General features: G+C 41.8%; 2 protein-coding genes across 2 annotated transcripts; both read right to left on the minus strand.

Moving 5' to 3' along the window:
* Nucleotides 1–437: 437 nt before the first annotated feature.
* On the minus strand, nucleotides 438–7,765 carry rnf5 (ring finger protein 5). The gene is made up of 6 exons (XM_035620125.2): nucleotides 7,252–7,765; nucleotides 3,788–3,806; nucleotides 2,674–2,786; nucleotides 2,405–2,462; nucleotides 2,177–2,288; nucleotides 438–1,969 (listed from the first exon to the last, which is right to left on the minus strand). The coding sequence occupies exons 1-6, from the start codon at nucleotides 7,455–7,457 to the stop codon at nucleotides 1,851–1,853; spliced, it is 627 nt and encodes a 208-aa protein (XP_035476018.1). The 5' UTR covers nucleotides 7,458–7,765; the 3' UTR covers nucleotides 438–1,850.
* A 662-nt stretch (nucleotides 7,766–8,427) lies between these two features.
* On the minus strand, nucleotides 8,428–22,116 carry slc44a4 (solute carrier family 44 member 4). The gene is made up of 22 exons (XM_035620119.2): nucleotides 21,884–22,116; nucleotides 17,406–17,454; nucleotides 17,121–17,194; nucleotides 15,242–15,320; nucleotides 15,048–15,147; nucleotides 14,813–14,944; nucleotides 14,659–14,719; nucleotides 14,307–14,427; nucleotides 13,651–13,734; nucleotides 13,327–13,439; nucleotides 13,001–13,123; nucleotides 12,710–12,809; nucleotides 12,402–12,494; nucleotides 12,180–12,282; nucleotides 11,677–11,936; nucleotides 11,460–11,554; nucleotides 11,099–11,202; nucleotides 10,914–10,987; nucleotides 10,590–10,660; nucleotides 9,847–9,941; nucleotides 9,690–9,774; nucleotides 8,428–9,489 (listed from the first exon to the last, which is right to left on the minus strand). The coding sequence occupies exons 1-22, from the start codon at nucleotides 21,921–21,923 to the stop codon at nucleotides 9,371–9,373; spliced, it is 2,175 nt and encodes a 724-aa protein (XP_035476012.2). The 5' UTR covers nucleotides 21,924–22,116; the 3' UTR covers nucleotides 8,428–9,370.
* Between the last annotated feature and the right edge of the window lie 1,079 nt (nucleotides 22,117–23,195).

Below are 23,195 nucleotides of genomic sequence, written 5' to 3' on the forward strand. Positions count from 1 at the left end.
GATTCATTACATCAAACTGTGTTTTTACAGGGAGCATATGGAACATAACAGAAAAGGTTGGGATGTGGAAAATAGGACAAATAGTTCCTCAAGTGATGAAACATTTACAAACTTTACCGCCTGGTCATCACCTTCTGCAAAAAACGAGTAGCCGCTCCTAGCCACAAGTTGCACTGTGGGTAATGTAGGCATCAGGTTAAAGAATGGTTGATTTTGATGCTCGTTTTTTTTTAACCATCCAAGTGTGACGCCTAATCCGTAGAGTTCTCTTTAGAGCCAAAACAACATTATTTCAATTGACTCTTCAAGACAAAAGTTAAAGTTGCATCTGGGTCTTTAGTCGTGTTAGGATTAATATGTCACTTTATCTCAAACGAGTTTAAACGATGAGCACCGAGAACAAACGAGCTGAACCGTACTAGTAATATCAGATCACATTGACAGGGAAGGACAAACCTTTTTATTTTTATTTTGTGCTCGTGACATTTATTCATCTTTTATGAGAGAGAACTTTTGCAAAGGATCAAACGCAGGAGTTACAGGGACCAGGAGGTTTCTCGCTTTACAAAAGCATTTGACGCGGCGGCGTCGTCGACCACCTCCCTCTCGCTCACACGTAAAAATGGCATTTACAATATTCATATATACAAATATATAATGTACACACTCACTCAGACACATACAATCAGGGGAAAAGAAAAGGAAAGAGGTGTTTCACATGTTATCACCACACTGGGGGCTCAGTTAGTGAAACTGTCGTGTGCCGACCCTTTCACCGCCACGACCCGTCGAATGATGGCGACGCGTTTGTGTAGCAATTCATCAAGCTACTTTACAAGCCAGAGCTTTTTTCTCTCTCGACAATCTGCAAACTGTATCTGTGATTTATTTTTTCTTCTCTCGTGTTGATAAAAGAATCTCCCAAACTGGGCGCTGATCGGCACAACCCCCCCTTCACGTCTCTTCAGCTTCTAGCAACACGTGGTTCAGCACCGGCACAACCTCGGCATCGCCACCTACAAATGACTTCACAGTGCAATGGCAGTTTTTTTGTTAAGACATAAGTATATAAAAATGAACCCATCTGTGCTATGTCTACCTGTAAGTCTGTCACAAATTGCTAGTACTCGATCATTTTTTCATGAGGAAGCTGTAAAACGGGAACAATCAAATTACATTTACACTCTCCGACATCGTGTGTGTGAGACTGATCTGCTACTCTTTGGCCTTTTTGGGTTAGTAAGAAATAGTTGCTATAGCAACAACTTTGCTAGCTCATACCACTCAAATTTTCCAAAACGTGCCTCCCTCTCGCCGTGTAAGGAATTTTTCTCCACTCGCCAATTTTCTGCAATACACCAAAAAGAAAAACGTTTCCACCTCACTCACATAATACTGTCTCCGAACCTCTTTACACTAGTGTCCACCTTTTACTTTACTGTGTGCATATATCTACAGGTGTGTGTGTGTGTAGAGAGGGAGGGCTAACAGGACTTAATTTGGCTTTCATGCAACACTACTTCTCAGCGAGTGTTTCTTGCATAAACAATAAAAGAAGCAGGAGGTCGGGGTACGAGTTTCCCTAAAGCGAATCTGCCTTTTCCAGGAGTAGGAAGAGGAGAAAGTCAAATTCCTGTAGATCTTGTTTTGGGATCAAACACACCGCAACACTCTTTTCCTAAGTTTAATACCTGCTAGAAAATGTAGCGTGTGTGTGTGTGTGTGTGTGTGTGTGTGTGTGTCTCGAGCTAAGTGAGTGAGGTTCTTTTTTTCTTAACGTTTTAGTTAGTTTTTTTTGCACTCCTCCCTCCTGTTGATCCACTTCCACTCGTCCATCCGTCGAGTCTCTGTCACACGCTCAGCAGCCAGAAGAAGAAGAAGATGGCCACGAACAGGAAGAGGGAGTCTTGCCAGTTGTTATTGCCGTTGTTGAGGTTACCATTGCCCTGGTGATCACCTGCAAACTGATCTGATGGTAGAGAAGAAGGATGGAGAAGGTAATTCACTGCGGCATCTCGAGGGGAAGTGGAAATGTATGTAAAAAAATGGTTGTAAAAAAAGGTAAAAAATGGACATAGCCGCCCGCCCCCCCCCCTCGTGTCATTTAGAATAAAATAAGACAATGAAGCTTAAGACTCGTCGGTGTATAAGCGTAGCCACAGCCGTGTGCGTTCACCTGCTGTGTGAAAGGGGTCGTTGGTGTTGAAGACTGTGGTGAAGAAGCCAAAGGGGAAAGCACCGATGCCAAAAGACATGTGGAAGCCGGTGTCCCCGAAACCCTGGAACATCTGTGCAAAGAGAGAAATGTATAGAGAGAGAAAACGTGTCAAGATAATATTGTGACTATGAGAAATTTAAATGCTCTGATTCACTTCTGGATCATGATGAATAGTGAGCGACTCACCCCGCCTCTGCTCTCCGGTTCTGTTCTCTGTCCCTGAGGCCGAGGTGGCGTTTTCAACCTTGACAACGGAAACAGTTCATTCATATGGCGCCCATGAAGCACACACACACACACACACACACACACACACACACACACACACACACACACACACACACACACACACACACACACACACACACACACACACACACACACACACACACACACACACACACACACACACACACACACACACACACACACACACACACACAATCCTGGATCACCTGGGGTCCTCTTGGCTGGAGCTCCCTCTGCCGTACAGTGGGATAACTTTCTCTCTGCTGATTCCTGCTTTGCACACCGGACACTGCTGCCTGCTGGGCCTCGTCTCCAGCCACTGAGAGGGAGAGAGAAGAGAAAAGGGGTTTCTCATACAGAGCAGATAAACCAGCATTTCTATCGTGTCCCTTGAGCAAACCAAGCTTCACTTCTATCTAAATACCAAAGTTCAACGCCCAAATCTGAAATAGTTTTAAGATTTAGCTGGAGGCAGGTTAAAGAAGTCTGTGGATGCTCTTTGCCTCATCAGCACGTTCATATGAAAAAAAGGAAGATGTTTGTATAGACATTTAATCTACAGGCGAATCTACTTCGACTTGCAGCTCTACGTGGTTCGGCGGTGAGTTGCAGATGAAGCTGCAGTAAACAGAGGTCTTAAGTGCATTAGCATGTCTAAGCTGCACTAAGTCAACTGGCAGGTGTAGTTTCCACGCTGGCCGAGGTCACGTCACGACCTCCTGATGGAGTTAACGTGCAGTGTGCTTGACGACGACTGGGCCTGGACTCAGCCTGCCACAACCTACTTAACAGCTTTTTTTTTACATTTTTAAGTCACATGATTAAATCTCAGGGTCAGGGGTTCACCATCTCCATCTTCTCTCACATCAAAACGGACGGAAACAGATTGTGTGACAGGAAATTGGGGCTGAAAGAAACGTGCAACTAAAGTGCCCACTTGGATTTGAACCGATTTTTATCTGTAAAGTGTCAAGAAATATAAAAATATATATCCATAACTCCTGCCCGGAGCAAACTTTACCCAATGATACTCAAAACTGCAGCAACATTAAAAGCCTGCTGATGTTTTTGCTTGATAAATTACGTGAATAAATCAATTATTAAAATCATTGGTAATTTGTTTTATGCAAACTAACTAAATAATAATTTAAACGGAGCCATCGTCAGTATTAACGTGACTTCACATAACCCAGTCTCCAATGCTTTGCTTTGGTATAATCAGACTCATAAAAACACGTGTGTGTGTGTGTGTGTGTGTGTGTGTGTGTGTGTGTGTGTGTGTGTGTGTGTGTGTGTGTGTGTGCAGAGCTTTATACTCACTTGATGAAGACAGGGCCAGCTGCAGAGACAGAAAGAACATATTAATTTGCATTCACACAACTCTTTTTTCTTAAAATTACAACTTATTAAATTCATCAAATCAATCTGCAAGACCAGACATCCTGACATTTTTATTTTGACTCAGAATATTGTTTAAAAACTGTTCTGAGCAACGTGTGCCAAACCGAACCGTGAAACACACACACGCACGCACACACACACGCGCACACACACACACTTCCATGACTTCAGAGGACTTGCATTAAGTTCCTGGATTCTCACTCTAACCACAACCACAACTAATATTATTTCCTTAACCTTAAAACACGTATTCATTTAAAAAATTTAAAGATTCACATTATGGGGACTTGTTTTTTTGTCCTTGTAAGGAAGACTGACTGTGTTCACACACACACACACACACACATTTCGTGGTCAGTGTGTACAGAGTTAGTGTAACGCTCAGCTATCAGACCGGTGCTGAGAACAACATTCCTGTGGATTCAAAGTGCTGAACAAAGGCCCCGATTTAACGCAGCAACACACTCGGCTCTGATTGAACATGTGGCCACACGTACGGCACACATCTCGTGACCGGAGAACAACTGCTCAGTTTCCAATAAGTGGGCCAAGCCCGAGTGTAGCGTGGGAGCGTGCACGCCTCCTTTTAGTGTGAAACGGCCCATTTTCATATTAGAATTGATATATTATGAGCATAATATGTTACCAGAATAGGAATCTGAATGAAATCAATCCCTGTGTGATGAAGGGTCACGATGAGGCCAAAATGTTGGGAACCACAGGTTTGTCCCTTCCTGTACATAACCTTAATGAACTCCGGAAAATGTACGGTGAGCGCGGCTAAAAGAGATTGTCGGAGACGGACACGTTGGCGACAACCTGGAAAATTTGCCGGATCATTCAGGCGCCTGGGTAGAGCGTGAATGTTCCTGTTGTACATTTCCTGGAAATTTGACTTCTACTCTGCACCATCCGTGGACATTGTCTGAAAGCAGCTTTGGTAAGATGTTGTTTTTCTTATAGGTTTTACATATGCAAACATTTCACTGAACAAACTTTGAATGTGCCTTCTTTTTTACCCCCCGAGCATTACAGTCAGAGGCTTGCTGAAAATATGTTTTATATTCATTTGTCTCCATTTTTCATTCTAACTGGATTAGTCTCAGTTCTGATTCGGAAATAAGTAAATCACTTCTCCCTCAGCCAGTCAGGCCCGACGCAGAAACCTCTTCTCTAGAGGATTGTGAAGACGACACGCACTCATTAACCTCAAAGTATGAAAGTGACGCTAATGTCTCTTTCACACAGATCCTCCGTCTGGATTCTGCACACAGTTAGAAATTTATAATTAACAGACTCAAATCTGAGGAAAGTGCTGGTGAAGTCCACTTGTACTTTTTCCATGCTGCAAACTAGACTCTTAAGAACACAACAGTGAAATCCAATAAATGAATTTTTGCTGCGCTAACGTGACCTACTGCAAACTACATTTAACATCTATTTACTCATCATTTTCTAATTGGCCGTTTGAAGCTGCAGCAGGTGAACTAGCGTCACCAGTCCTCTTTCTTGCCCATCGTTTCATCATCACGGTTTCATCAGATTGCACGGACATTGAGAGAGAAAGAGAGGGAGGAAGGGAGGGAGGACGGGGGACACATGGGTAATTATGGCAACGACATTACATCAGCCAGCAGCACAGGAGCTTCCAACGAATGGTTTGCGTAGCAACTGCACGAGCGAGCGTAAGTTGATTTTAACAGGAATGCCCGACTTCTCGGATCAGTTATTCCCAAAAAACGTCAGCAAAAAAATAAAAACCAAACACGGCTAGACAAAACCCCGCCCATTATCAGATAATCGGTTGTGATTGGACGGGAAATCACTTCCCAATAGAGGGAGATCCAGACCGTGAGTCTGCCAGAGCGAATGACAGGAGCTCCCAGAATTCATTTGGGTGTGTGTGTGTGTAACAAACCCTGTTGCGGACTTTTACTACTGATTATAACAACACCTTTAGGTTTGACTCCAGTCTGACACCCTTGGCCCTAATCTCACATTAGCCTTGACCTGTGAACAAACACGGGCGGTCAGTCAACACACACACAACTCATCAATGAACCATACACACACACACACACACACACAAACACACACACACAACAACACGTAGTACATGTGCACATTCTCAGCACAAAGTGGTGCAAAGGTTGAGGCTTTGCGCAAGTCTCCGTCAAAACACTGATAGGGAGAAAGGGGAAAAGGCTCTCACTTCAAGTGCGAACTCGGGTCACAGCTATCGGTTACTTTCATTATTGATTAATCTGTTGAACTAATGAGCGGGAAATGTTCCTGTTGAAAGGCAAACGTGTCCATGCGACAAAGCAATTGACACTATACAAGAGCCCGACCAATACATTGGTTTTCCAATATTTGCCTTTCACAGACATATCAGTATCGGCCGATATTTTTAGAGCCCGACCGACATATTGGTCCAGCTCTAAAATGTGCATTTATGTTATGACTTTTTTCGTAAAAAATCAATGAGGTTTATTTTCTTCATTCAAGTTCTATATATTTGTGTTTTTCTTTTCATTTATAGTAATTTATCATAAAGTTTATGGTTAAACTAAAATATCAAGCCTCAATGACATGTTTTTGCCATAAAGGTTTCATAACAAAATCTTTGGAATCATTGACAGATTCAAAAAATATATATATATATATATAAACATAGCTGATGTATCGCTATTGTAAATCTTGTACTTCCTATATATTAGTGGGGCTCTAATCTATACCAATATTCAAAAAACCATTAATTTCGTCACTCATGAGAACCTATTTTGTTTTTACAATTGACTAATCATCTCGCTGCAGTTAATAACTGGAATGATCGACAGCCTTTTTTTGGAGTTTCAACTGAAACAGGAAGAGGATTGTGTCACAGATAGAGAGTGGGAGTGAGCTCTGTCTGTGTGTGTGTGTGTGTGTGTGTGTGTGTGTGTGTGTGTGTGTGTGTGTGTGTGTGTGTGTGTGTGTGCTTGTGTGTGTGTGAATCTGTGTGTGAGTGTGTGTGTGTGTGTGTGTGTGTGACACCGGTTGCAACAGTGACCTCTGACCCTTTTTGAATAATATCACATGTGAATGAGCAGGAGTTGCTTTGTTGATTAAGTTTGTGTTTTCTCCAGTGGCTTTAACAAATAAAGTCCTGTATTTGTATTTGGACTATTTAACAAAACACACACACACACACACACACACACACACACACACACACACCTGTACCTGCACTCCCCAATGCGGACATAACGCAAACGGCCGTGTGACGGTGAAAGGAGGCCGACCACACAGCGGAACTACACTCCGGTCCGGGGGGGCTGAACACAAACAACCACCAACACGTCCGCACATCCAAAACTTGCCCCCACCCCCTCGTCTCGTACCAGAACAAGTGGCCGCACATGCTGATGACCGCGTCCCGGGCAGTGTCCAGACAGATGTTGCACTCGAAGGTGGCCCGGTCCCGGTCCCGGTCGCCCTCCCCGCCGCCGCCCGGCCCGTCGCGGTCGTTGCTGCTCTCCCCGGCCGAGAATCCTCCTCTGCTGGCCGGCCCGCCGTCACTCGAGCACCGGGGATCCGCGGCCGCCATTATGTTTTCGCCGTACAAAAGCAACCAGGGATAGGTAGCGCACCGACCTCGCCCAACCCCACACCGGGCCCGGGCCGAGCTGAACGATGACGGTTAGAGTCCGAGGCAACGACAAGTGTCACCGAAGCAACCAACCAACCGGCGGCGCCGCTGCGATCGCTCTATCCTGAAAGACGACTTCCGCTTCCGGGAAAACAAGCGGAGGAGAGAGAAGGGTCTATCTGCAGCCGCAGCCACATGGCGGAACCATTGGGCGGAACCATAGATTTACTAAGGTTTCTTACCACTTCAGTAAAGACACTTCGCTCTCACCGGGGTTTGACATAATACCGCCGATGCGATCTTTCAACCGCACTGGCGTGACCAATCAGTGGAATGTCGGGAGGCGGGCTTAAGCTTCTGATTGGCTGAAATGAAAGAGAACTATTAATGTTTATTTCGAGGGAAACGAGATAGATAGATTTTTTTCTTTATTTATCCCAAGCTGGGAAATTTGCGGTGTAACAGCAGCACGTGTCACACAGCACACTTTTTAAAATTACATACACCATATACACAAGTAAATATCAAATATACGAATTGCAAATAAAAAAAAACTGAATAAGAATAATAAATATAAAGAATTTACGTTGAGATTAACAGTGGAAATAGTGCAGTATCACTTTAATACAGAGATTTGTGTGCGTTTTTTTTCTAATTTAATGACGCTGGGCTACACCATGCAAAAAGAGGACTCGCTGTAACTTATTAGATAACAAAATAGTTACTTAAAACTTCACCAAGGCATGACAATGGAAAACATCAGGCAATGAGAATTTGTTACTGCTTCTTAATAACTGTTCATGAATGTTCTAATGTTGACACAACACCAGTATCTGGACTAAATACAATAATGTGACTTACCAATTCCTAAGTGTGATAATAAAGCATTTGTTTTCGGGGCAGTCTTGAAACAAGAACAAAAATTACATTCAGTCATATTTAAAATTTTATTTCAATATTTTAAATATGAGCAATAGAACAGGTTCATAAAAATATTATTATTCATAAAACTTTTTTGCAAATAAGTACAAATAAATGACATGTATGGAAAACATTTTGCCATCGTTGCAAAATGTTATTTCTTCCATCTGAACATATCACAAGGAGTCATATAAAAAGAGTAAATCAATCTACAAATGTTACAACTGTGGATGGATTCAGTCATAAGCCACAAAAAAAGAATGTGTGGTTTCGAATGCCCTTGTCATAATCGATGAACTGTGTCCTGCCATTTATATCTGACACATTTAAGACTAAAGTCTGCATTGACTAAACTGTACTTTTATCAGATCCCACGATTAAAACTTCATTTTGACATTAATGCACAGGTTACAGAAATATGTACATCAGCCTCACCTCTTATGAGATTAATGCACTTCAGAATGATCCTCTCTATCTTCGGCTGTTTAACTGGAGCAAGTGATGCACCATGAATCAATCAATCAATCTACAGCTGTGAACAGCAGCTGTATATATATATAGCTGTATATATGTATTTTAAAGTATTGAAGTATTCTTATTTTATGCATATATATTTTTTTTTCTCTTCTAAATTTCCTTGTTCACTTACAATGACAATAAGGCCTCTTATGTCTTATGAACAGAAACAAATAAACAATGAACCAAATCGAGAATTTTTTTAGAAACATATAATGTAAGATAGGTTTACAACATAAAATGATACATTCCCTGCTTTCACATGCTCAATCCGTACATACACTCATCAATAAAACATGTACAATAAAAAAAATGTATTAAAAAGTGCAAAATCAGCAAATCAGTAACTGACGTTACAAAGAGCAAAACTATCCTGAAAAAAACTGTGACACGGTGTTGATGTGGTTTCATCCGGTGACGAGGACAAAGGAGCCTCATTCCTTCCTTTTCGCTTGTTTTGGTGCCTTGTTGGATTTGTTGAGGATTTTCATGAGGTTTTTGGACATGTAGTACGGCTTCTGTTCAGATCCATCGTTACGCTCCAAGTCCTCCACTGCGGGAGTGACAGTATAGAAAGTGTTTGTTCTTCTAGAGTTGTACAATTTGTATGTTTTTGCTTCCTACAGTTTTATTTCTTCATTTTTTTCCCCATTATGTTGGCTGAAGTTATCCGTGAATGTTTTACTGCAAACTAAATGTGATTTAACTCGGTATTTCCCTGTGAATGTTTGGGTTTTTACACACTGTACTCACGGAAGCAGAGGAAGAGCGTGTCGACACCCATGTTGTACACACTGAAGAAGCCGTGAGCGATGAGGTAGCTTCCAAACACCACAGTCTAAAAAGACAACACATGATTCAGAACAAATTCCAATCGGTCTGATGAATCCGACTGAGACTTTTGACTCACAATAATTGGCATCCAGTAGTAGTTGAGGGTCTCTGTGCGGAAGGTGCTGCCTGGCAGCAGAATTCGCCCAGAGAAGAAAAAGAAAGACAACACACCTGGAAAGGAAGTGTAATGGGAATTTTACTATGCAACGTTCTGACAGATATACGATATACCCTGTTCTTCGTAAGACGTGTTTCTCTGCGAAAGTGTGACATGACTTATGTGGCGTATGCGACCTTGGTATTAGGAGGACTGGTGCAGTCATAATACTTTGTTTTGCTTTTAACACTGTTAGCACTGTAAGCACGTACTCCGACAGACCTTTGTTCACTTATAATAAAAATACTTGAAGATGAAAATTTGCATTCACAGTCTCTTGTTTCGTGATGCATTAAAGTGAATATTTACTGGGCTTCACTGTAGTAAGAACCGCATATTTGAGTTTTAGTTTATGACGATAGTAATGTTTTTCAGAGTTTAACTTTAAGAGTTCTCGCTCTTGTACTGTAGCATGATGAACTACGGCTAGAAACCAAATGTTGACATAATCAATGAATTTAATCGGTGTCAATGAAAATAGAGACAGAAGTAAGTGATGAATAAAACAACTTAAAAAAAACGAAGACTTTCTCTAAATGTGAGGATGATTCGAGATGGAGGAGAGCTTTTTGTTATTTTTAAACTCCAGGAGACTTTACAAATCTCTGAGAAGAATAAGTTGTCTTGAGTCATTGCGTCTTCCTGCTGTCGCCCTTACTTACCCACTCCTCCAACCACCAGGAGCTTCCCGAAGAACAACAGCAGGTCTGTCACTTTATCGAGCACCACGACCCTGGAAGGACAAACAGTCACAGTCAGAGAAACATGACACTCTTCACAGAGTCTCTCAAACTTATGCAAATACACTCAGAGGTCAGTTTATTAGGTACAGCAAGTTAAAACCCATGCAGTTTACTGCAACATATACGGCTGAATCGACCTCCCTAAAACACTGCAATACTTTGAGCCTGGTGTTCCTAATAAACTGACAACTGATAACACGGACAGTGGAAGTCTGAAAGGGGAGCAAGACTTTCAGCACAAACCTCATTACATTTCTCATGAGCAGCATAAAAGCGTTTTTGGCTGAGACGCAGAAGTTTTTCCCATAAATGGCAATCTGTCGAGGAAGGAACAAATCATGTGTCGTTAGGAAGAATGCAATAATCTACATGACACAAATAATATGCAATATGCAACAATAAAAGACTAATCATATAAATGTGCTCACCATGATGTAAGCGTTCCTGTTGAGGAACTTGATGAACTTCTCCAGGCACCAGAAGCAGCACTTCATGCAGCACAAAATGAATCGTGCAACTGGATTCTGCGCGGCTAGAGGCCAAGAAGCCAAGAAAAGTTTAAAGTAGCCCATTACTTGTTTGACAACATTTGACTTTTAAAACAAACCTGCAGTATCTATTCATCCTCTTCAACATTCGTAAAATAGAACTGGAGGTGAAGTGCAGAAACAGGAGGGACACAACTGTGGATGGATTCAGTCGAAAGACAAAGAATTGCACATGTCTGCATTTTTATCAGATCCCACGATTAAAACTTAATTTTTATTTCAATATGGACGTCAGCCTCACCTCTTGTTTTGTGGTCAATATACTCCAGAATGATCCTCACCAGCTGCACCAGGGTCAGGATCAACGCACCGAAGGCCAAGGAGCCCACATGGTACCTGAATTATAACAGAATTTTAAGATTTTCTGCATTAACTTTCTGTGGGACAAACTATGATCACTTTGTTAAAAGAGTTGGACAATGCGGATGCATCGTTTCCGCTGCATCACATTGACCGACCTGAGTGAACGCATGAAGCCGCCACACACGGGGAAGAAGGGGATGTCGTCTGGTTTGCTGAAGGCCCAGTAGTAGGAGGCAAAGGCCCCGGCCAGCGTACACTGGCCCAGGGCAATGATGAAGTTGGCGCACCAGAGGAAAGCCACCACGTTGTAGATCTGCAGGTTGAAGAGGTTCCTTTGTAAGAGGCCCTCGTCGTTGTATTTGATGAAGATGCAGCTGGCCGAGGGGCAGTCTGGGTAATCTGACGAGGTGAAGTTCTGAGGGGAGGAGATGGAAAAATTGAATGAGAGGAGAACAATTCCTCTCATCTTAGCTCGTCACGACTAGGACTATTCTTGTTCTTGAAAGGAAGATCAACATTTTACTAAATTATAGTTGTGTCCTGACGGCTGAAAGAAAAATCCTTCTTCCTGGTAATTCAACAAAAGGAGAAAATGTGAGAAGGGTTTACTGTAGGTCAGTTATCATCCACTTCTGCCTCATGTTCTGCCCTCTCTCACCTGAGGGTCACAGTTCTCGGTGCCATTGATACTTTTACAGCCGCTCATCGTTGAGTTGAGAGCCACCACTCTGTAGATTGGACTTCCTGAAGTCGCCAAATATCTACAATCATCAGTTTAAGAGAAGATCTGATACCTTTGATCACAAAAGGGATTCCATGGTGCTTTGTTAACTGTATACAAATATATACACACATACTGTAAATTGAAATCAAAGGATACAAGGCAGTGGAGCCCCAGTAGGTAACACACACCAGCAGGAGGACGAAGGTGACCAGAGGGTACAGCAGAGCTGACATCATGTGACCGATTGCCCTGTGAAATATGAACACACACATCATGAGGTGATGCCGAGGCCACACAGCGTGTGGTCCAAGGTCAGACACAAACTAATCTGAAGGCGCATTCATGACAATAATTAATTCATGGTTTTAAAGAAATGGCAATGCAGCTCGTTTTGAGAGTTAATTCTTCATACAACATTATAATCAGGAAATCTCTCCATTAATTTAACAGACGGTTGAACTCACTTGCTGGACTCCTGGATGAGGGCGATGGCGATGCGGATTCTGGTGCGCAGGAATATGATGGTCAGAAGGAGGATCGCCTCCACCACAGATATGATGATCACTGAGGAGGAGTCACATACTGTAATTTGTCTTTGCTATAAAAAAAGTTTATTAGTATATATTTATTTATTTATTTGTTTATTTTTAAAGAAAAACAACATCTGCTTAATTTCGAGTGAACGGGTATATTTATTTGTTGTCACTTGTTTAGGTTAAATCAAATTGGATTGAACGCATCCGAGTCAAACTCACAGAATGCCAGCCAGGTTTCCTGGACTTGCAGGTAAACGTTAAAGTTGGTGGTGAAACCAATGTCAGAGATGCTGGCAGAGGCTTTCTTGTAGTTGTCATACTCCCAGTAGCAGTGCCATATCCCTACAAGACAAAGGCTCCAAACACTCAGAGACTACTAGGGAACATACAGTCTTGTCCTAAAGAAACCCCAAATTACACCAAGACAGAAAAACAGCATCGCTTTTCACATGTTCAACTGAATTCCCTTCCATAAAATAAATCTGCAAAGAATTCTACATGTGGAAAACAGTTTGCCTTAAAAATTCTCTGGTAGAGACGTTTACCGTAGGCTCCGGCACCAAGGACTCCTACGATGAGCACCCACACCATGACGGGAGCAGTGAATCTCAGCAGCAACAGGAACAGCATGCTGACAACCATGGCTATGAGCAGACCACTGAGAGGGGAGAGGCGGAGAGGACGGGGATTTAACAAAGGACAAAGAGATTATAAGGATCACAGCATCAGTCATGTGCCACATAAAGAAGGTAAATGTACTGTAGAAATAAGAACGTAGCAATGAACGTAGGCAATAAATTCACAGAATTGCAGATGTGGAATTCTATTTGTGCCAGTAGGTGGCGGTGTAGTTCTGCAAGGCCACTCACAGGAGGATCCACGGCCACGAGGAGGCGAAATCCTCAAAGATACGGACGCCAATGTCTCTGGCGTTGAAGCCGTTCAAGATGTCCCTGACGAGAGACAGAATAAAAGATGAGACAGTTCTCCATTTAAACGGCAACCAGTGAAAAACAAAGGGTTAAGATTTAAAAAAAATAAAAAATAAAATAAACCTAAAAGCAAGCCAAATACAAATCTAAAAACATGATTATAGTTCAGCAAACTCTAGAAATTTTGTGCTTTTGAAAAATAAATGAATCCCCACTACACAGATGAAGCGAGACAGACCAAAAGAAAACAACAGAAAAAACCCCAGACAGGTATCATAGAGAGAGAAAGAGAAGGAGAAAATATTTTCTAAGAAAACTACACATTAAAGCTCTAACGCTGTACGGCACCTCGGGCCACTGTGTTTAACTGACAGGAGTGACTACAACCGGCTGCTACACTACAGATGAACACAACAACTCACGAAGCCACTGACTCTGTGCTGGTGATGAGGAGGAGAGAGAAACAGTGTTATTTAAGTGTGTCTGTGTTATTATATGTGCAGCTGTGTGTGATTTAATGCATGTACTGTATGAATAGGCAAAAGTTCTGTATCAAATCAATACGATAAGGGTCTGACTCCTTTGCATCTTACCCGGTGCCGTTCTTGATGAGGTCGACGGTGTCGTTGACTGAGGAGGGTAAACCTGGAATGTTGGAAAACTCTGACGGGATCTTGCCCAGCGCTGCGACATCAGGCAAACATCTCCCCAGCACTAAAAGCAGAGAGAGTAGCCAAATTAAATCACATCAATATTAATACGCTTATTGGTTGTCGCTCATTAAGTTGTATCTCAAGTCCTCATCCATTGAACTTATATGTTAAAGAAGAAAAAGTAGCAGTGTGTTAATCCCCTTACATTAAACAAGCAGCTGTATTGAACTCATAACCGGACTGTGCTGTAGCAATCATGTCGACCAAAATTAAAATGAGCGGTTGCACTCACCAGAGATCGTAGGCATGTGGAAGAAAGGACACAACTCCTTGTCCACAATGTCTTTGACGGTCTGTTAAAATGTTAAATCAGTGTGTTGAAAATAATATACTGCAAATCTCAATGTAGTTCAGAGACACATGAATGGCGGCAGAATGGGACTTACCAGAGTCGTATTTTCCAGGTGGAGAGATGGCACACAGAGGCTCTGATTGAAAACACTTGCTGGTTTCACAGTTGGAAGATATGACAGTATCCCCACGGCCCAGAAGGAAGAAGGACACTTTTCCACACACACCTATGTGCAGTGGGGAAAAAAAAACCCAGAAGATAATTTCTGCCACACTTGGAACAAGTACAGCAAATTGTTCACTACAATCCAGCGGCTCACACTAATCTACCTGTGTGGTTGGACACTGGAAACCATTGAGGGCAGTTGCCATAACATTGACAGATGTGGCACATTTCAGGATGTCAAAGTAGAACAAACTGGGTCTGCCTCTGAGAGAGGAAACACAGAAATAAAGAGTCATACATCCATCATAGGCATGTTCATAACCCAACGTGAAAAGGTAAAAGAAAGAGATCCAGTTACTTGTTTGGTCCAATGCCACAGAACCACCCAGTGGAGTTTCTTGGATAGAGAACATGCCTCGGATCACCGTAGAGCCAAGCTGATAGGGAGAAAAACAAACAGGTGACAACAGCGATAAGAAGAACAGAATAAAAAGTCACTGATGTAAAAGATAATTTAGAGTTTAGCGTTTGTGAAGACACCATGATGATCCGAGAGACACTCTCAAATCTGAAATTTAAAACCCTGGGAACATACAACTTCTTACTGCACCATGGCTGAACTACAGCTATTAATTACTGGTCTTATTATTCAAATATTTTTTACAATAACCTCATCAACATGGTCACTAAAATTTCTAAACTGTCTAACACTCATACTGGGTTGCAAATAACTAATAAATTAAATGAACTCTTTTCATAGTACAGTATGCAATAAAAACGATCTGCAGTGGAAAATATAACTAGAACCTATAGTGTTCACAAAATTCAGTGCATTACAGACGGTTCATCTCAGTCAGACCACAAGAGGGAGCAAACATTCTATCGGACAGGAGGAACCTCTGATGACGCCTCGCTTGTTCCTATGCAGTTTGGTTGGTACACACCTATTGTTAGCTGCTGTGAATGTAATATAACGCAGAATGTCTCGTCCTGTAGCACCGAGGGATTGTTTCTTGAACTTTAGTCACATTAGACACGAACAAGCCAAAGCCGGTGAGTTCCTCAGCCATTTGCTCGTGTAATAGTCATATGCATTTAACAGTATACGATTTTGTCAATGATATAATAAATGATATCGTCGATGGCCCGTAGATTTTCCTCCACTTAAGCACAACAAGTCCACTTTGAGCCAACCGGTGGTTCCACTGGAGGAAGTAGCAGATTACTTGCGACACACTGAGCCGCTGACACGTATAACTGATGACCTCTCTCTGATTACCTCTGTTGACTCTAGATAAGAGCGAGGGGCCCTGGGTGTCGGAATGAGTTTGATGACGGGGCAATAAAGAGCGCACAGCTAAATCAGCTGTTTGTACACAACGCACAGTAACGGAGGCGTTGTGTTGTTAGTTCTCAGCGCTAAATCGACGCGATCAACATCTTCCACCAATTTATGGACCAGACAACTAATCGTTTAATCGAGGAAATAATCAACAGATTAGTCCATTATCAAAAATAATCGTTAGTTGCAGCCCTAATCTAGAGTAGGTAGAAACTCTTAGATCAAAGAAATAATGCAACAATTCTGAGATGTGCATATTCACTTTGGATGAGAAGGTTCATAGCACTCTCATGCAGGAGATGCGAAGCGACAACCAAAAGCTCGACCTGCCGCATGAAAACTGTGAATCCAGAGCCCATTTCACACACCAACGGGTTAGGGTTCCTTTTGCGGACATTTGATTCCTCACACATACGGCCTCTCCGGGAAAAGGTTAAGTTGTCCAGACTTCATTGCGTCTTTGAAAGCAGCTTTTGTGCCTCTTTAACAGGGACTGAACTCCACACAAAGCTCACTCATTCACACGCTGCATCTCCAAGTGTTTCTTCACGGCGTCTTGTCGTCACCGTGCAGGAAGTCACTGCTCTTGACCAAGAAACGGTCCCCAGACAGGTTTAACAGCTGTGTAAATCTCAATGTTTTGTCTGAAGATAAGCTAGTAGATGCAGCTTCATATTGAAAGGGTAGATATGGCAGTGGTGTTGATCCTCTCAGCATAGAAAGCATGAATGCTAGGAAAAACATATGCGAACAATTGTTGCAGATGTAACTGGTGAAACGAATAAGAGGGACCCAGAGACGGGCGGGTAGAGAACAATGACTGATCATGGTGTCACAGAGAATGGGACAAACTCCGTGCCCGACTGTGTTATTGGTGTTGCCGGGCGACTCATACCTAAAATCCCCACTGCAACGTAGCCAAGGATGACGGCCATAAACAGGATACAGCATATTATATCAGTGCACCCTCTGATGAAGAGAAGGAGAGACAGGAACATGTGTGAGTGAGCTGGTTGAGCTTTGCATTGAAGTTTGCCTTGGGGGCGCAAATGTGATTCCATCAGTCAGCAAACACAAAGTCAGTTTTGCAAACACTAAGACCCATACGAGTACATCCCAAACCCCCACAGCACGACTGAGGATTTGACCAATTAACCGATGGCCAACGAGGCGGATTCACCTTTTCTGTATGGGTCCTCTGAAGGTCCGGTCAAACTGAGCAGGTTCTCCTGGGAAAAGAAAAAAAAAAGAAAAGAAAAGTTTATTGGGTCTCATCAAAGGCCTTTAATCTCACCGGTGAAACGACCTTCACTGACTGCTGGTGTGTCACGAGACATAAACTGTCCACTTCCTTGTGCGTGTTTTCTGACACAGATTATCAAGGACACGGTGGTTCAATACTCGGCTTTGTCATGACACCGCGGGGACATGATTAAATCCAAAAGATCAAACTCAGTCTTAAGGAAAATACAGATTTTGACCAGACGTTAAGTCTACTGTAAACAAGGCCCATTTGGGGCCACGGTGTCCGTCATTCGGCTCTTCATGAATGAAGTATTACAACTAATAAAAAAAGGTTGTTGATGTTTCTGAGCAATAAGGAATCCTCTCATCTCCTCTGTTTTGGGTTAATGAACACTTTAACTCAATGAACACAAAGGTTTTAGAGACGAGATAAGGAATCTTGTAGTTTTTTTTCCTGGGCTTGCTGGAGCTTTAAGATATAATCCCTATGTCAGAGGTGGCTACATTACAGGAAAAGAAATGTCTCCCTCTTGTTTCCTGGAACAGGAATGATATTTGAATTCAAAGTACAGCTTTCAGAGGAGGAGAGTGTTTACTAGCAACACTAATCATGGTAAAACGTTGTGAGGGCGGTTGTGAGCCTATATTTGTCGGATTCCCATACCAACGTGCTCTGGTCACGTGACTGGTCCAAGAGGGACGTTCATTTAGCCGGGCGGCTCACCAATCATAAGCAATGATGTGTGAGGCTCGGGCGACATTATCTTGACTGGCTGTGTCATTTGAATAGGAGCAAATGGAAACTGTGTCAACACGGGCAGGACTTAACAGGATACAAATCTTCAAACAGGATGCAGTAAGTCAGTATTCAGTCGGACCCAAGACTGACACAGTCCAGTACACGGTCTGGTGAACAAACATCACAAAAACTTACAGAGTTCAGGATAATTTGATAAACTGCTTACAAGGAGCAGTTATGTGGAAACAATGGTAAACGTTGCTCCGGAGTAGAGGAGGTGATCTCCTCTACTCACACCCTCTTCATATGACACGGTTATTAATCTGAAATGGATCATTACACAACGACTGTGGGAATGTCAGTGGACCGCCACACAAGGAAACAGGATTTAGGAAGAAAGACCAAACAGACTGCAAACGTGTAACGCCACCAGTGTCGGATTTCAGCTCTGCCAGGACACTGCAACACACACACACACACACACACGCACACTCACGCACACGCACGCGCACGCACGCACACACACAAAGGACTTTTCTGTTTTTATGCTCTCATAAAAAAAGTTGCAGGACGGTCTTTTAAAGTGGTGAACGTTGAACCCAAAGAAAGCTCGCTGCAGGGTTTGTTTGTATTTTCAAAACTGGGATTTGCAAAATCCCAAAAAAGACAATAGGAATAGGAAAAGAACACGAACAAAAAGAATTCCAATTTACGAGGCAATCTGAAATATGAGGATAAAGGGCACGTTCATTGACTCAAACCACAGCAGCAGGAACCACTTGCTGGTTCCTGCTGCTGTGGTTTCGTTTGTTTCACAAATACTGATTAGTATTCTGCCAAACCACTAATGAATTACTTGGTAACTTTGTGATGGACTTTAATCCTCTAAAACTGCTATAGTGCATTTTAAAAAGAAAAACTGTATAAAGTCCTTGTGCTTTATACATTAGCTATATTAACAAGCATGTGTTTCAAAAATCACCGTGTTGCCTCAAATTTTCTGGTCAATGGTTTGCAGCAACAGCCACAACCCCACTGATTTCCCCACACTCGACCGTCTGCAGGATCGTGAAAAGTTTGAAATGTGTTGAAAACTGCTCCAAAACACGAACAAGACAGGAAATATTTAACAAGAAAATGACTCAACCCTTGTCATCCTTGTCATCAAGGATTTCTACTTCCTCATGCAGACTGGTAGAACAGGTAGCAGGAAGCTGAAGAGCAATTAGAAAAACACGGTGATGCGTTAAAGGAGAACATGAATTTACATACAAAGACTGAAAAAGAGGACTGCCCCTCTGGACACGATGGAGGGTGGGGGGAGACGAGGATGTCGGCCGAGATGACATCCATCATGGACGATACCTCTCACCCCCCTTCACGAGACAGTGGGGGCCTCGAGCAGACACAGCTATCTACCTGCACTACTGTCCTGCCGTACTGTCTCATCATATTCATGACTCTTTTTCACCGCGTGTACTTTATAGAGTCGTCTATATCCACCACCACAACTGCGTAAGTTGCACGCATATATATTAGAACCCGACCGATATGGATTTTTTGGGGGCCAATGCCGATATTTGGTGGTACAAGATTCCAAATACCGATACATCGGCCGATTTATATATACAGTATATATTATTCAATGATTTCTAAAATGTCGTTATCAAACCTTCCTGACAAAGACATGTGATTGAGGCTTGATATTTTTGTTTAACCATGAACTTTATTATAAATAACTATAAATTGAAAATAAAAATACAACCTAACTTATAACAAACACTTATTTTACATAAAATGTAAACATTTAAAGGCTCAAGTCAGTTGGCCGATAATATCAGTCGGGCTCTAATTAATATATATATTTATATATATATATATATATATATATACTATGAACACTATGTTTAAATGTATGTAAGTTGTTTATTTTATACTCTTTTCCCTCTGTTGTTTATTGTATATTTTTTGCCACATTTGTGATATTTCTACCTCTTTCCTGATGCTGCTGCTGTAAACAAGCGATTTTTCCCCGGCGTGGGATAAACAAAGTACCATCTCATCTCATTGATTTTTCTGAGATGAGGTTCAATTGTCAAGGTGCGGCCAAGTGTCCGCTCAGACACTCGTCCTGTCGACGTGAAATCCCATTTTAGATATTTACTTCCAGGGAGGGTTTGTTTTCTGGAGCCTTGTGGAGCCTCCCAGACAGTCAACAGACTTGTGACTCCGTCAATACATCCAAATGCCACGGAGAGTAAACAGGGATACAGAGAAAAACAAGCATCTGCGGTTTGCATGAGAGAAAAATCTGCGTGGTCTGAAAAGAGTCAGCATCGACAGCAACAACTCCCCGACTTTGTGCTCTGTGTGTATACGTGTATACCGTCTGCGAACTGCGGAGCAAAACACGATTCGTTCGACATGATACAAGAGGATTGGTCTGCACTGGTGAAATAAACATCGGTCGGCCTTTATCGCAACAGCAGCCGTTCGGCTACTTAGATAGTCAAACAATCATTCAAGTCATTATGAAGGAAAAAATACATGAGGTTGTTGTTGCTGCTGAATTTAGGTGACAGCAAAATAAAAAACCTTTCACTTTTAGGCTTAAAAGCTGAAACAATTCACTGATCAGCTGACTTGAGTGACTGATTCAAGCAAGTATTTGATTTTCCAGCTTCAAAATTGACGTCGATCTAGTCTTTCCTGAAAGTGAACTGACTTCCCCTTTGGCTCCACACATCTGAAGACATCACTCCAACTAGAATATGGATTAATCACGCTGCAAACAACGATTATTTTACGATCAATTGTCCTGTTGATTATTCTCTAGGTCAGTCGCTGCGAGAAAATTGTGTCCTCAATTTGTTTTGTCTGAAAAACACTCCAACCGACCCAAACTAAGGAAACCAGAAATATATTCACATCTAATAAGCTGGAAACAAAAAACAAATGGATATTGTCCATAAGAATTACTCAATCAATCAACCTAACACTTAAAGTCTTGAATAGTCTTCTCATCGGCGTTTTCTGTGAGCGCCATCGTCTTGTGAGACGTTATTTTAGATCAAAAGCAATCATTAAATACCGCTTCCCGGTTTAATCTTAAACTGAAAAAAAGCTGTTAATGAATTAGATTTCTAACAATATGTTTTCCATATAGCTAAAAAAAGATACAAAACTTGTCCCAATAACAAGAAAGACAACTTGACAAATGCCACCACCACCACCACCACTTCTTTATGGTGTATAAGTATTCTAATATAAGAAAACTGGATAGTTATGACTATCACAATTCATGGCCTAACTTGTATGATGGCTTTTTTTCTTTCGTTCTTTCTTTCTTAGATTTATTCTTTAAGAGACCTGAGTGGGGGGGGGGGGGGGGGGGGGGGGGATACTTTAAGAAAAGCCACAAAAACTCATCCAGACCTTTTGTTGTAAATATCTGTTCCGTGTTTAAGATGCCAGTTTATTTTCGAGCATTTCTGTCTTTTATTTTAGGTCAGGTGTTGTGGGCGTTTTGACTCATGTGACATCAATGCCTAGGACATTTGTAAACTATTAAAACATGTTCAAATGACGAGAGAGTTGACGTGAATAACGGTACACAAATCCATATTTCAGTCTTCCCTCGACGGGGACTCGGGGACGATCAGCTGTGAACTCACCGTACTCGGAGTCCGGATTTGTCTCCTGCTTTTTACCCATTTTCCGCCTTCACCTGCACCTTTGCTTTGTTTACTTCTAAATTTAAAAATTAAAAAAAAAAACACACAAGCTCCTTTTTTCTTACTGTCAACCTCAAAACTTTTACAAAGACACGGCTGAAATGAAGTCGCGTTTAAAACGAGCCCCACCGCGTCCGAGCCGACATGGTAACTAAGTGAGCAAATCTTTTCTTTTTTTCTTTTTTTCTTTTCTTCCTGGCAATTGTTGCTAGGCAGTGACGTCACGAGCGCACCTGCACCAGGGACGCGCACCTGCGCAGTCACTGTCAAAGATTGTTTACTGGCAAGAGGAGGAATCACCCCTCGTGGTATAATGATGTCACCCTCATGATCGGAAGAGAGACGAAAAATATAATACCCAAATACCTTATTTGAGTAAACACCATGGGCGTAGATCCTGGGGGTACAAACAGGGTCCCCTGTTTGTACCCCGCAAAAGATTAACTAATCAATAAGCATAATAGTCTTATCTCTAAAGACAAATTGTATAGTCTACTCTTTACCATCTCCTGACCTGCAAAGTCTTGTGAGATGTTTTAGATCAAAATCAATCAATAAATACAGTTTCCCCTGTTTAATTTAATTCGATTTAACGAATCAGATTTCTATCAATGTGATTTTCCATATTGCCATTCTCTGAAAAACATGAAGTTGTCCCCCCCAAAAAAGGATTTCTGAATAAATTATATAATTGAAAGTATATCTTTAGTGAGTCCAACTCCACTTTTGAAATAATTCCCACACAAACACAATAGCATACTTTTTGAAGGTTTTTTTTGTTGTTGTTGTATTTGTTGTTGTTTTTTTAACCTTAGAGAAAATGATCAGGGAATGTATAGGAGACTTTTTATTTATTTATTTATAGTAACCCTGGCAGAGTGAGACCTCTTCCTTTCATTGTATCGCTGACTGTGTCCAGTGCAGTATCCCCTCTCTTCTTGTTTGCCTGTAAAAGCCACCTGCTGGTGATACAATGTAATAACACCAGCAGGTCAACAGTCTTGGTGATCTCTCAAAAACTTGACATTAAAAGTGTTTTTTAAAGGAAAGAAGAGCTGTCAATCACATCACACGGTGCAAGACAGAGATTAATAAAAGAAATAAAAGAAATTACACATTCAATAAAAGAGCCCATGGATCAACTTTACAAAAAATCCACTGAACAGATAAAAAATACTTTTTTTGTTAAATTATTGTTACTATTACTATCACTGCTGTTGTTTTTACATTATACGGTACTTTAATACATGAA

The sequence above is a fragment of the Scophthalmus maximus genome, chromosome 22 (assembly GCF_022379125.1).
Source record: "Scophthalmus maximus strain ysfricsl-2021 chromosome 22, ASM2237912v1, whole genome shotgun sequence".
NCBI lineage: Eukaryota > Metazoa > Chordata > Actinopteri > Pleuronectiformes > Scophthalmidae > Scophthalmus > Scophthalmus maximus.

Bases quoted from the DNA above. Each gene is read 5' to 3' on its own strand.
- rnf5 (XM_035620125.2), bottom strand. From the start codon at position 7,457: ATGGCGGCCGCGGATCCCCGGTGCTCGAGTGACGGCGGGCCGGCCAGC. The intron at 2,289-2,404 runs GTGAGTCGCTCA...CTCTTTGCACAG, and splicing joins AACCGGAGAGCAGAGGCGGG to ATGTTCCAGGGTTTCGGGGA. The intron at 1,970-2,176 runs GTGAACGCACAC...CTCTACCATCAG, and splicing joins CGACCCCTTTCACACAGCAG to ATCAGTTTGCAGGTGATCAC.
- slc44a4 (XM_035620119.2), bottom strand. From the start codon at position 21,923: ATGGGTAAAAAGCAGGAGACAAATCCGGACTCCGAGTACG. The intron at 14,945-15,047 runs GTAGATTAGTGT...CACTGCACATAG, and splicing joins TCCAGTGTCCAACCACACAG to GTGTGTGTGGAAAAGTGTCC. The intron at 9,775-9,846 runs GTGAGTCAAAAG...TTGTCTTTTTAG, and splicing joins ACTACTGGATGCCAATTATT to ACTGTGGTGTTTGGAAGCTA.